The sequence below is a fragment of the Chiloscyllium plagiosum genome, unplaced genomic scaffold (assembly GCF_037043375.1).
Source record: "Chiloscyllium plagiosum isolate Xiang-an unplaced genomic scaffold, Cpla_swu_hap1 HiC_scaffold_7, whole genome shotgun sequence".
Taxonomy (NCBI): domain Eukaryota; kingdom Metazoa; phylum Chordata; class Chondrichthyes; order Orectolobiformes; family Hemiscylliidae; genus Chiloscyllium; species Chiloscyllium plagiosum.
The window spans coordinates 79,834,829-79,848,269 of record NW_028270145.1 but is presented as its reverse complement, the minus strand read 5'-3'; the positions used below and the strand labels follow the sequence as shown (position 1 = coordinate 79,848,269).

The following is a 13,441-nucleotide window of genomic DNA, read 5'->3' as shown; positions in this document are numbered from 1 at the left end:
CATGGCAGTGTTGGTCTAAACATGGACAAAAGAGCTGAATGCCAGAGATGATCTCTATCAAGTAGAGCAAGGCGTGGGAGCACTGGCTACAAACTCTTCAAGCCAAAATTGTCCTGACTTGCAACTATCATCTGCTGTTCCTTTGTGGGCTCAAAATCCTGGAACTCTTCTCAACAACACTGTAGATGTACTGACACAATACAGACTGCAGTTGCTCAAGAGGCAGCTAAGCACCACCATTTCAGGTGCAAGTAAGAATGACAATAAATGCTTGCCTAGCCAGTGACATCTACATCCTCTGAAAGAACAAAGATATCTGTCCCATTTTCTTGTTCCCTGCTCCAGTTCCAGCTAAACGACTATCTTCTTAATTTCTTCTTATTCCTCTTCACCTCTGTCCCATTTCTGTAGAACCCAACATTCTGGATCTCAAACATATAAGTGAAACAATTAATATATTTCATAATGCATCATTGTCCATTTTAGTTTTCATTGAAATTGATATGCATCATTGTCCATTTTAGTTTTCATTGAAATTGATAAGTATCTTAGACTGAAAACCTGTAGTAGCTAAGTAAGGAGTAGGCTTGTGTTAAAGTTATAACATACTAGTGGAACGTTTACTCTTTGTTAGCTGGACAGAAAAAATCCTTAGCTGAAGACATCAAAACTTTGTAATAAAATTTGCAATTTTGTGTTGCTGACGTATCGAATTTTATCAATTAATGTCATCATATGAAAGCAAGCTGAAAGCCAGTTCTGAGGAAGGGTCATTGGACCTGAAATGTTAACTCTGATTTCTCTTCACAGATGCTGCCAGACCTGCTGAATTTTTCCAACAACTTCTGATTGTGTTTCTGATTTACAGCATTCACCGTTCTTTCGGATTTTATTCTGAAAACCTTGAATTAAATATATTCTTAGATGATCAAATCCTTCATGATACTATGGATTGAATTTTTTAAAAAATATCTCTTGTAATATAATCAGATGGAGTTGAAGGATATCCAATAATTTGTTGGTGAAATAAATCAGTTTATTTCTGTTTTGATTTTTCTGGCTATTACAGTTCCCCAAATAATTAAAGGTACCTTGATGCACCAAAAGGAATATACAGTCCGATTATAGCAAAACCAATGTTGTAATTAGTTGTGGATTTTGAGGTTACAGTATTGCCCTGCAAATATACCAATTTCCTTTCTGGAGCTTGTTTGTTTGGATTTATTGTACATCAAAATAAAACAGTTACTGCAGTGTTTGCGATATAATATTAAATCTTTATATGTTAAATATTTTTAACAAAATATCAATTGCAAGGCTTGATCTATATTCTATTATTTTAAAAAATGCAGTTGAAGAAGTCATGAAAAAATCCCAGCAGCTCCAGCAATGTCCTCCATCTTTATTTCCTGAGAACAAGTGCACAGAAGATGAGTTTGACACTCTGCTTTCAACACTGCCTGAAAAACTTAATCAGAGATTGCTTCCTTTCCAGAAAGAAGGAGTCAAGTTTGGCATTGAAAGAAATGGCAGGTAAGCAAATGTATATCATTTTTGGATTTGTGATGATGAGAACACACCATGCTATTTTACTTTGTGATTACCTATGCCATTGTTATTCAGGAGGCTGGAGTCTGCATTATGCTTGACACTTATCTGCTTGGATAGCCTGGTCCTTGAAGGGCATGCCTGACACAATCTTTGAGAATCCAAGTAATTTTAGCCAAGATCAAATAGTCAAGTGTGAATCAGGTGTCTAATGGATCTAGGACATTTTGACTTTATTGGGGGAGGCAAACCTGGAAAATGAATCAATGTGGTTTAATCTTAACTGTCCTCTGGGCAATTAGGGATGGGCAATAACTGCTGGCCTAGCCAGTGACGTCTCCATCCATGATTGAATAAAACATATTTTTTATCCTTGCAGCCCTGTGAAAGTACTGCATTAAAGATATATTTGAAGTTGCTTTAGAAAAGGCATTTCAGTGATTTAAAATATTACTGGTTGATTGGTGGTACAGAATGAGAGTATTGCTGCAAAAAGAGACATGACCTCCAGTCTGCTTGTCTTGTACTCCTGCGAACAGAATCACAAGAACATCAATAACTTGTTTTCTTTGAAATTTAGTCTCCTTGCAGTTCTGCCCTAATGAATGCAAAACAAAAGCTTCAACATTATGTGTGATTTTCTTTTTTTGGCAATATTCCAAATCTAGCTGACAAAGGAAAAGTATCCAACAAGGTTTCTTGTTTCCAGGTCACAATTTTTTGAGAGTCCAGTAGTTTGTCCATTTTAGGTCCACATATCCTGAACTGCCAGAAGCTAAGGTGTACAGTTGTTATTTTCTTCATGGCCATATTTTGTTGTCATTGGCAAAGCATTATTGCTTATCAATGGCCTCAAAGAAAGCTGCCCACAAACCTCCATCAATCAAGGTCGCATGCACTTCTCATTTCTAAACATGAATTTCAATGTGGTGTTGCAATGTGGTCTCCAACAATAGTGATCTCATCAAACAGGGTAAGCAGCCAATCGCGTTGAAGAATTCGCACAGATGGCAAGCCAGGAATACAGTTATGTTTTGCTTTTTGCAAAATTTATAAAATGAATTGGGATGTGCACATTAAAAGCCTGAATGTCATTAAATGAGCTTAAAAAGTGACTGTATTTGAGATGGAAATTGTGCCACAATGGAAAAATCTGACACTGCACATAGAATATTACGTTTTCACGGCCACAACAGTTGTTCAGCATTCTTCATAACTTGTGTTTGCTGGTAAAAATACAGCCCCACCTGATTAGCAAAATGTAATCTTTTTGTGGAGGTATAGCAAACATATTTCAACTAAAGGGACAAGGTCTCAACAGTTCAATGAATTCTGTTGATGGTCCTCCTAAAGGATTTTGAGCGAAGTCGGTGAAAGAGCAGAATATCGTTGACATTAACTTTCGAATTCCACATTTAACCCTGTACATGTTCTGACACCAGAAATTGCCATTGGTTTTGCCATTATAATAATGGCTCCTAAGCATTACAATTGCACAGTCCTAACCAGAAGTGTTTTATCATTGAAAATTTATGCATGTCAAAGGAATGCACATATACAATTATGTTACATCTGCAAGTTTATATTTGGGGATGTGATGTCCTTGTCGTATTTTCGCTAGGTAAATAATCCAGAGACCCAAGTATTGTTCTGATGACTCTGGTTCAAATCCTGTCATGGCAGATGGTGGAATTGGAATTCCAATAAAAATTAAGAGTCTTAACAATGACTACAAAATTGTTGGGAAAGGCCCACCTGGTTCATTGATGGCTTACATGTGACTTTGGACTCATGACAATGTGGTTGACTCTGAATTGAGAAGCCAAGTTACGGATGAGCAAGAAATGCTGGCTTAGCCAACCGATAACAAGCAATAAACAAAAATATATTATATCTGTGCAAAGATGGAAATTGCTGGAGAGAATCAACAGGCCTGGCAGCAAATGTGGAGAGAAGACAGAGACAATGTTTTAAGTCCAATGACCCTTCAGAACTGACAGTAGCTAGAAAAAGGCGGTATTTACGCGAATGATGAGCAGAAGTGGGGTGAGGTTCGAACAGGACTGGGTGAATAGTTAGAGATGGAGCCTCAAAGAGAGAGAGAATATTAGGCAGACAAAGGGATGGTTGATAGTCAGCCAGGGATGAAGAAAGTTGGTAATGGGGACAGTGAGCAGATTAAATTTGTGTTGGCTATGCTGGAAGTAGCCCATATTATAACACAGTTGAGGGTATGAGAGTGGGTAAAGGACATGAAAGAAGGTGTTCAGGCTGTAAAGTAATAGATTAGATTAGATTCCCTACAGTATGTATAGGCCCTTCAGCCCAACAAGTTCTCACCAACCCTCCGAAGAGTAACCCACCCAGACCCATTCCCCTACTCTTATTCGACATTTACCCCTGACTAATGCACCTAACCTACATATCCCCGAACACTCTGGGCAACTTAGCATGGCAAATTCACCTGTCCTGCACATCTTTGGACTGTGGGAGGAAACCGGAGCACCTGAAGGAAATGAACTTGATGTTGAGTGAAAGTTGGACGGTCTCCGAGTGGAAGATGAGTGCTGTTTGTCCAGCTTGTGCTGAACCTCGCTGAAACACTGCAGAAGTTCTGAGATATTTTATTCCAGATGCCTTCCACTTTTGATTAAACTCCAACTGCCATTTCTCTCCCATACCTGCAACTGATCTTTATCCCACTGTATCCTTTGACAACCTTCTACACTATTTATATTACTAACCCACCCATTGTCGTTTTCGTCTTTATATACATCTTTCTTCCCTGGCTCACTGTTAACCACGCATTGCCTGCCTAATTTTCTCTCTGTGGGCTCCTCGTTTTACTATCTCCTCCCGCACCCTCCCCACCACCATCAACGACCCCTCACTCCGTAAAAAATCATCTTTTCCTAGCTACCACCAGTTGTGAAGAAGGTCACTAGGCTCAGAATATTAAGTCTACTTTGTATACAAAGATACTGAAGAGATGGATCTTAAAGGAGATGAATTTCTTTAGCAGGAGAATTTCAGAGTTGGTCCACCATTTGATTCATAAGCTAACCTTGCAACTGTGAGAATTAACTGTCAACAACTGGCAAATGCCAACAACAAATCCAAAATGTCACTGTTACATGGTCTAAGAAGCTTTTGTTTTGTTCTCATGGGACGTGGGTGTCGGTGGCTGGCAGTGTGCTTTGACTGTCTCAAGTTGTCCTTGAGAGGTGATGGTGAGCTATCTTCCTGAACTGCTGTACTTTACCTTCGATAGGTTGACCCACCGTGTCTTTAGGAAAGAAATTTGACCTCGCGACCATGAAGGGACAGCGATATATTTCCAGGTCATGATTTGGAGGGAAACTTGCAGGTGGTGGTATTCCCAAGGTTCTGCTACCCTTGTGCTTCAAGATGAAAGTGGTTGTGGATTTGGAACGTGCTATCACAGGTTCTTTGGTTAGTTTCTGTAGTGCATCTTGCATGTAGTACATAATTCTGCTATTGAATGGCAGTGGTGGAGGAAATGGATATTTGTGGATGTCATGCCAATCAAGTTGGCTGCTTGTCTGGATGATATCAAGCTTTTTCAGTGTTCTTGGAGGTGTACTCATCAAGGCAAGTGGGGTGTATTCCATCGCACTCCTGACTTGTGCCTTGTCAACAAGCTTTGGGGAATCAAGCTATGAGTTAGTTGCCATAGTATTCTTAGCCACTAACCAGCTCTTCTAGCCCACTGTGCTTATGTGGTGAGTCTAGTTGATTTAATGGTCAATGGAAGCCACAATGATGTTGATAGTTTGGGCATCTGTTATGGTAACACCATCAAATGTCAAGGGGCAGTGGCTAGATTCTCTCTTATTGCAGATGGGATTGCCTGGCATTTGTGTTGCACAAATGTTATTTGTCATTTATTAGCCCAGCCTAGATATTTCCAGATCTTGTTGGACTTGATTATTGAATGCATCAGTATCTGAGGAGTCGCGAATGATGTTGAACATTGTTCAATCATTGGTGAACATCACCCACTTTTGACCTTATGATGAAGAGAAGGTCATTAAAGCATCTGATGATGGTCAGGCCTCGGACACTACCCTAAGAATTCCTGCAGGAATGCCGTGGAGCTGAGATGACTGACTTCCAAAAACCCCAACCATCTTCCTATGTTCTGAGTATGACTCCAGTGAGTGGAAGGCTTGCCTCGATACATGTTTATTCCAGTGTTGCTTGAGGTCCTTGATGCCACACCTGGTCAAATCCAACCTTGATGTCATCGACTGTCACTCTCACCTCACCTCTGGAATTCAGCTTATTTGTCCATATGTGAACAAAGGCTGGAATGATGTCAAGAGCTGATGAAGCTAGAAGACCATGGTGAAATCCAACTGGCTATCATTTGAGCAGGTTATTGCTGAGCTAATAGGGTTTAATAGCAGTGCAATGTTTGCACGTTCTGCCCGTTTCTGTGTGGCTTTCCTCCAGTTTCCTCCCATAGTCCAAAGATGAGCAGGCAAGGTGAATTGGCCATGCTAAATTGCCCATAGTGTTCAGGGATGTGTAGGTGCACTAGTCAGGGGTAAATACAGGATAATAGGGTAGAGGAATGTGTCTGGGTGGGTTACTCTTCGGAGGGTCGGTGTGGACTTGCTGGGCCAATGGGCCTGTTTCCACACTGTAGGAATTCTTAAAGAAAAAATGCTGTAATTGTACCAGCCTCCGCCACTTCCTCTGGCAGCTCATTCTATACACGTGCCACCCTCTGTGTGAAAAGGTTGGGCCTTAGGTCCCTTTTATATCTTTCCCCTCTTATCCTGAACCTATGCCCTCTAGTTCTGGACTCCCCCACCTCAGGGAAAAGACGTTGTCTATTTATCCCATCCATGCCCCTCATGATTTTATAAACATCTATAAGGTCACCCCTTCAGACTCCGATGCTCGAGAGAAAACAGCTCCAGCCTATTCAACTTCTCCTTCTTGCTCAAATCCTCCAACCCTGGCAACATCTTTGTAAATCTTTTCTGAACCCTTGCATGTTTCACAACATCCTTCCGATAAGAAGGAGACCAGAATTGCAAGCAATATTCCAACAGTGACCTAACCAATGTCCTGTACAACCACAACATGACCTCCCAACTCCTGTACTCAATGCTCTGTCCAATAAAGGAAAGCATACCAACCACCGCCTTCTCTATCCTATCTACCTGCGACTCCACTTTCAAGGAGCTATGAACCTGCACTCCAAGGTCTCTTTGTTCAGCAACCCTCCCCAGGACCTTACCATTAAGTATATAAGTCCTGCTAAGATTTGCTTTCCCAAAATGCAGCACTTTGCATTTATTTTAAATTAAACTCCGTCTGCCACTTCTCAGCCCATTGGCCCATCTGATCAAGATCCTGTTGTAATCTGAGGTAACCTTCTTCGCTGTCCACAACACCTCTAATTTTGGTGTCATCTGCAAACTTGCTAATTGTATCTCCTACGTTCATGTCCAAATCTTTTTTATAAATAAGACGAAAAGCAATGGACACAGCGTCAACTCTTGTGGCACTCCACTGGTCACAGGCCTACAGTGTTAAAAGCAACCCTCCACCACCACCCTCTGTCTTCTACTTTCATGCCAGTTTGGTATCCAAATGGCTAGTTCTCCCTCTATTCCATGAGATCTAACCTTGCTAACCAGTCTCCCATGGGGAACCTTGTTTAATGCCTTACTGAAGTCCATATGAAGGGCTTTTGCCCGAAACGTCGATTTTCGCTGCTCCTTGGATGCTGCCTGAACTGCAGTGCTCTTCCAGCACCACTAATCCAGAATCCATATAGATTACCTCTACCGCTCTGCCCTCATCAATTCTTTTTGTTCCTTCTTCCAAAAACTCAATCAAGTTTGTGAGACATGATTTCCCAGGCACAAAGCCATGCTGACTATCCCTAATCAGTCCTTGCCTTTACAAATACATGTAAATCCTGTCCCTCAGTATTCTCTCCAACAACTTGCCTACCATTGATGTCAGACTCACTGATCTACAGTTCTCTGGCTTTCCTTACCATCTTACTGAGTAGTTGATGAAATTTGAATTCATTGAAATCTGCAATTAAAAGCCGGTCTAATGGCAACCTTCTAATCATTGCCAGTTGTTGTAAAAACCCATCTGGTTCACTAATATTCATCAGGAAAGGGGGATCTAACATTCTTAGCTGGTCTAGTCTACATCTGACTCTAGACCTTTCGCAATGTGGTTGATTCTTATATGTCTTCTAAAATGAGAAGAGAGTCAGTCAATTCAAAGTGAATTGAGATAGGCAAAAAACACCAGCCTTCTGAGCAATGTCCTCATCCATTGCAAGAAGAAAACATATAACATGCAAAATCATAATTCTTAGCTATAAGTAACTCTAGATTTGCTTCATAACAGCTCTAACTGCTTCAGCCCTATATTTACTCCTGAATTCTCCCATCCTCTCAGGCCTTCTGTGTTTCCTCCCACCAAGGGACTTCAAGCATTCAGCTAACTTGGTTCTACTGCTCGAAACTCCCTTTCCTGTTCACTCCACTTTATTAGTCCTCCTCCAAACCCATGTGTTAGGCCCAGTCTTTGGGTACTCCTAATTGTTTTAACATGAGGCATGTATTTTCATGATGTGCTGTTGCATTTGTGAAGCATTTTGGAACTCTGTTTACATTTTAAGGTGATACATACGTGCAAATTGTTTCAAATGTAAAGCAACGTGCAGTGTTTGTATTTAGTGCTCTGCAGTAATTTCTTAGTTTCACTACAGTGCAGTAAATGTAAACAGCTAGTTCTGATTTGCAATATATATGGTGTATCCGTATTGCTTTATTCTACACCTTTTGTGTATCTGCATGTAAGGCATTTTGAAGAACTAATAAGCTTAAAAAAATCTAGTGGCATTTTAACATGAAGTCTATTCAGATAAATTAGTCTGTGAACAAATCTTTGGTCTTTGATATCGGGGCTTTATATGTAGGCGTAGAAATGAAATATTGTGGTCATACTAGAAACCTCAGCTATGGGGGAGTATTTGAGAAGCAATAAGATGTTTTTTGACTCTGGTCTGACATTTTGGATTTTGAAGTTAAATACATTAAATTGTAAGTTGTGCAGTTTAATATCACTTGAACTGAGAAATGAGAAAGGGATGATCACCTTATTGGGATTGTATTATACACCCCCTGATAGCGGGAAATTGAGAAACCAATTTGGATGGGTATAGGAAGGGTTTGGAGGGCTATAGGCTGGGTGCTGGCAAGTGGGACTAGGTTGTGTTGGGATATCTGGTCGGCATGAGCGAGTTGGACTGAAGGGTCTGTTTCCATGTTGTATATCTCTGACTCTATGACTCTGTACCTTTTAAAACCATTTTGTCTTTTTCCCAAATGAAATTTATTTTTGCTGATTCTGAAGTGCAGATAATCTGGATGATTTTTATTTCCTTTCTTTAGTGTCTTTTATTGTCCTTTTTCAGTCCCATTTACTCAAAGTGCAGATGAAAGTGCTGTACTTAAGATCAACAGGAATTTTGTTAAAATGTCTGAGTTTGTTTAAATAGAGAACAATACCTTTTAAAATATAGGACTGTTCATCATTTTTGTCATGATAGTATTTTTTTTAAAAGTACCAGGAATCCAATTTATCATGACCAACTGAGCTCCGGGGACATTGGGCAATTTCTTTTGAGGTTTCTGTAAAGACAGAGACACGTATATATGTCTGAACATATCTGTGGGCAGTTACTTAAACTGCAAGGGAGCCTCCCAGGTGCTGTTTGAAACACTCACCTTTTCAAGAAAATTAGTGAAAAATGACAATGGCTCCAGACTTCCTGGTCCCATGAAGATGTAATTTCAATGCAAATTCAAAAGAATTATCATAGCTGAAATTCAGGTATAATCTTCAGCTTTTCCCCATTTTATGTCAATTTCATCTTCCTCAACGCATTGCAAAGCCAAACCCAGAACAAACACTAGTCTCTGCTTCGAAATGCCTCATTAATCTATAAGGGCAAGTCAGTCTGGGATATGAGTTTGCTGGAAGCCAGTGATTATCCAGCACAATTTGAAGACCCTACCTCCAAAATAACCTTTTGCAGGATTGTCAGCTTTGGCTGCTCTTGTATCATGCTTCATTACAATGGCTTCAGTAATTTTGATTGGAAAAACTAGAAGCTTGCTAGTCTTTGGGATGAGCTAGTGTGAATCCATCACAGAAAACTCCAATCTTCATTTTATTTTTGTGCAGTTGAGAAGAAATCCTTTAGGCTTGTGATGCTTCAGCTGCCATTTGTACCTGACTAAAGTGTTTTGTAAGGTGACTGTGCCCTTTTTTTGGTTCGGAGGTTTACTCAGGGCATCAACAATTCAATACTCCTAAATTTATGATTTGCACATGTTTACTGTGCTTACAAAAAGTCTGAATGAAAGGAGTGTTGAGATTTCTCCTTCTGCCTCCAGGAAATTGATCAGCCTTTTTCATCATGAGCTAGCCAGTTATGTTGGACACAATTCCTAACAGCATGCTCATTGCTTGCTACTCATGTGATCAGCTCTGGAAAGGCAGAAGCTGCCATCTTGATGCTCAGAGTTTAAGCAGTTGTTGAATTGGTGGAATCTGTCGTCGTAAGGTTCAGCAGTCACTTCATTTAAGTTTTTTGAGGTTATCTCAAAACTCATTCTATCGCCCTGTCACAACTAACAAGACAATCATCTGATCTCTGCCAGCTTCTTAGTTTTCAAGAAATCAACACACATGGTGAGTTTGTTACAAACTTAACAAATCTTTAATTTTATCAGTTTATAACAATAGTGCAGTTACACTGCATTATTCATTTCACAAGCTTGAAATCAAGGTATCCAGACTGTAGGAATTAAACGTGACTTAAACTCATTCACTTCCTTATTCTTTGACTGTTTTTGCACAGTTCCGCATAGTAGACGCCATTTTAACTCATGTAGTCAATACTTGGCATTTTGCAACCCCTCCATTTGCAACTTTTATACAAAAGTACAACATGATACAAGACAGCAGAGGAACAGGTCTTTCAAACCACCATGCATGCACCGATTTCTAGTCCTTATTTACATCTGCTACTTGCTGTTCATATGCGGTTTCTACCCATCTGTTCACCTCCTGTTCATGTGACTATCAAGGTAATATGTCTGCTTCCATCACCTCCATTGGCATTGTGTTCCAGGCACCTACCACCCACTGGGGAGGTAAAATATTTCCCTGCACTTCTCCCCTATACTTTCCCCTCTCGTATTGAAACAGTGCCCTCTTGTTTGACCTTTCCATCCTGACTATCCATCTTATCTGTTCCAACATAATTTTGAAGACCTCTTTTCAGGTCACCCCTCAGCTTCTGTCTTTTCAGTGAAAACAATCTGAGTTAATCCAAACTTTCCTTTATAATTAAAACCCTCAGACCAAGCAACATCCTTGTAAACATTCTGTGCAACCTCTCCAAAGCATCTACTTCCTTCTGTAGTGTGGCGACCAGAATTGCACACAATATTGCAAATGTGGCTTAACTAAACTTGTATAGAGCCGTAACATTTTATAACTCCTCTATTTGATGCCCTGCCCGACCCAAGGCAAATATGCTGTTTGCGTTCTTGACCACTTTATCCACCTGTCTAGCCAGTTCCATGGATCTGTAGACCTGTACACCCAAATTGCTCTATGTCAATGCTCCTAAGGGTTCTGCCGTTGATTGTATAACTGGCACCTGAATTTGATCTTCCAAAATGCATCACGTTGCGTTTGTCCAGATTAAACCCTATCTGCCATTTCTCTGCCCAAATCTACAATCTATCTATATCCTGCTGCATTTTTGACAATCTTCCTCACTCTCTGTGACTCCACTAAATTTAGCGTCATCCACAAACTTACTGATCTGGTCACATATGTTTTCTTCCACATCATTTGATTGTTTGTGTGTGCATATATACACACGTTACACTGGAGACAGTGTAAACTGGGAGCAGGCCTTGTGGCTGGTAAACGGGGGGATCGATCTAGTGGAGCAGGAATGGTTTTGTTGTTCTTATTTTGAGAAGTTCCGCTAAGTCCTGGAGCATTCCTGCTAATATTCGAATGGAGTCTTTAATCATTCTTTGGAAACAGTTAGAATGAGGTGCCTCCTGCTGAGTATAAGGAGAGGTCTGTACAGTGAATGATTTTAGAGAAAATGTCCATCGCTCTGTATCTCTGCTACAGCATTGGGAGCTCTTTGCCAGGGGTGGGGACAGAGATGAAAACTGTGTTGCTGGAAAAGCGCAGCAGGTCAGGCAGCATCCAAGGAACAGGAGAATCGACGTTTTGGGCATAAGCCCTTCTTCAGGTTTATGCCCGAAACGTCGATTCTCCTGCTGCGCTTTTCCAGCAACATATTTATCAGCTCTGATCTCCAGCATCTGCAGTCCTCACTTTCTCCTCCGTGGGGACAGAGATACCCAGAACAAAGTGACTCTGTGCGGAGCTGGTTTGCTGAACGTGGCCTCTGACTGTTGCTCTGCCCCTGAGCACTTCCAGCAAGATAGAAGCTACCATCCTGTGTCAGACTGGCACCCAGTTTATTAATGCTTCCAGCAGCGAACTGGAAAAATTCATCGGGTGGATCAGCTTTTCCACAGATGATGACTCCGGGAGTGCAGCTTGGGAGGAAGGAACCTGCAGATAATGTTTTTTCCAACACTCTTTGATGCAATTCCTGTAGCTCTTGTTGCTGGAATACTATTTTCTGTTTTGATAATTGTATTTGCTTTGGTGACGGCTGGATTCTTTATGTTCAATGCATTTGGAAGACCTTATGAGACTCTCCATGGTCCGAATGGCCTATACCTTTTGAAATACCATTGCCTGTTCCTTTGGTTTACCTCTGAAGTAAAAAGTCATCGCCTGTCTGAGAAGGTTGCAAACTACAAAGAGGCAAACTTTGTCTTCAAGATGCAGACTGAAGCATTTGAGTATTCTTTCTGGCTTCTCGTTTGCACAGCGATGCATTCTGTCAACATGCTGCTCATCAGATTAGCTGGAGTTCAATTCCCTTTCTTCAAACCAAAACATGCAGATTCAAGTAATGGGGGAGCTGACCTTAGGTACTAAACAGGTTAGTCCTGACATAATCAAAACTTGCATGTCAACATGTGGCTAACATTCCCCTAAAATTGTATTGAAACTCTTGGAACATAATTCAGAGTGCGACATATGGATTATACACAGCGTTGCCTCATTGGTACCAATGTTTTGCCCACTGAGATGATACAACATTTAAGTAGATATCATGTTGGGAGATTGAGATTAAAAATATGGCAATATTGATGGGTCTATGAGAAACAACATCACGTGGACAAGAAAACAGAATTTATAATGGAAGGGTTGACCACCTGTGCACATTGAAATTGTGAATGATTTCCAAAGGAAATTGGATAGGCACTTTGTGGCAGTACATTTAAAGAACTACAGTTGACAGAACAGGAGGATGGGACTGATAGAATTGCTCTACACTGACTTAATGGGCTTGGGAGGTCACTTCCTGGGCTGTAATGACTGTATAATGGTTACCACCTCCGAAATATTGCGATGCAGTAATAGCGACAAATTTGTTGACGTGGAAAAACTTATATTCCTTTGTATAGGGAAAGAAGTGTCAGATTAATTTTTAGCTTCTTTACATACTTTCAGCAGATAACAGACAGAAGACTTTCACATTAAGAGGGACAGGAGTAGGCATTCATCTCCTCTGGGGAGAAAGTGAGGTCTGCAGATGTTGGAGATCAGAGCTGAAAATGTGTTGCTGGAAAAGCGCAGCAGGTCAGGCAGCATCCAGGGAACAGGAGAATCGACGTTTCGGGCATAAGCCCTTCAGGAATTCATCTCC

The 13,441-nt window shown here is 40.7% G+C and overlaps 1 protein-coding gene and 1 pseudogene across 3 annotated transcripts in view; both read left to right on the top strand.

Annotated features, from left to right (window-relative positions):
• The window catches only part of zranb3 (zinc finger, RAN-binding domain containing 3), a 178,803-nt gene that overhangs the window by 9,341 nt on the left and 156,021 nt on the right, over positions 1-13,441 (top strand). For 2 of the 3 annotated variants that reach the window (XM_043694035.2, XM_043694033.2), the window contains exon 2: positions 1,353-1,533. In XM_043694035.2, coding sequence (XP_043549970.2) covers positions 1,364-1,533 — 170 coding nt within the window. In that variant the 5' untranslated portion in view covers positions 1,353-1,363. Of the gene's footprint in view, positions 1-1,352; positions 1,534-13,441 lie in introns of those variants that run through there. The other variant, XM_043694038.2, reaches the window with a different exon arrangement.
• Positions 4,864-12,666, top strand: LOC122551890 (clarin-1 pseudogene; annotated as a pseudogene).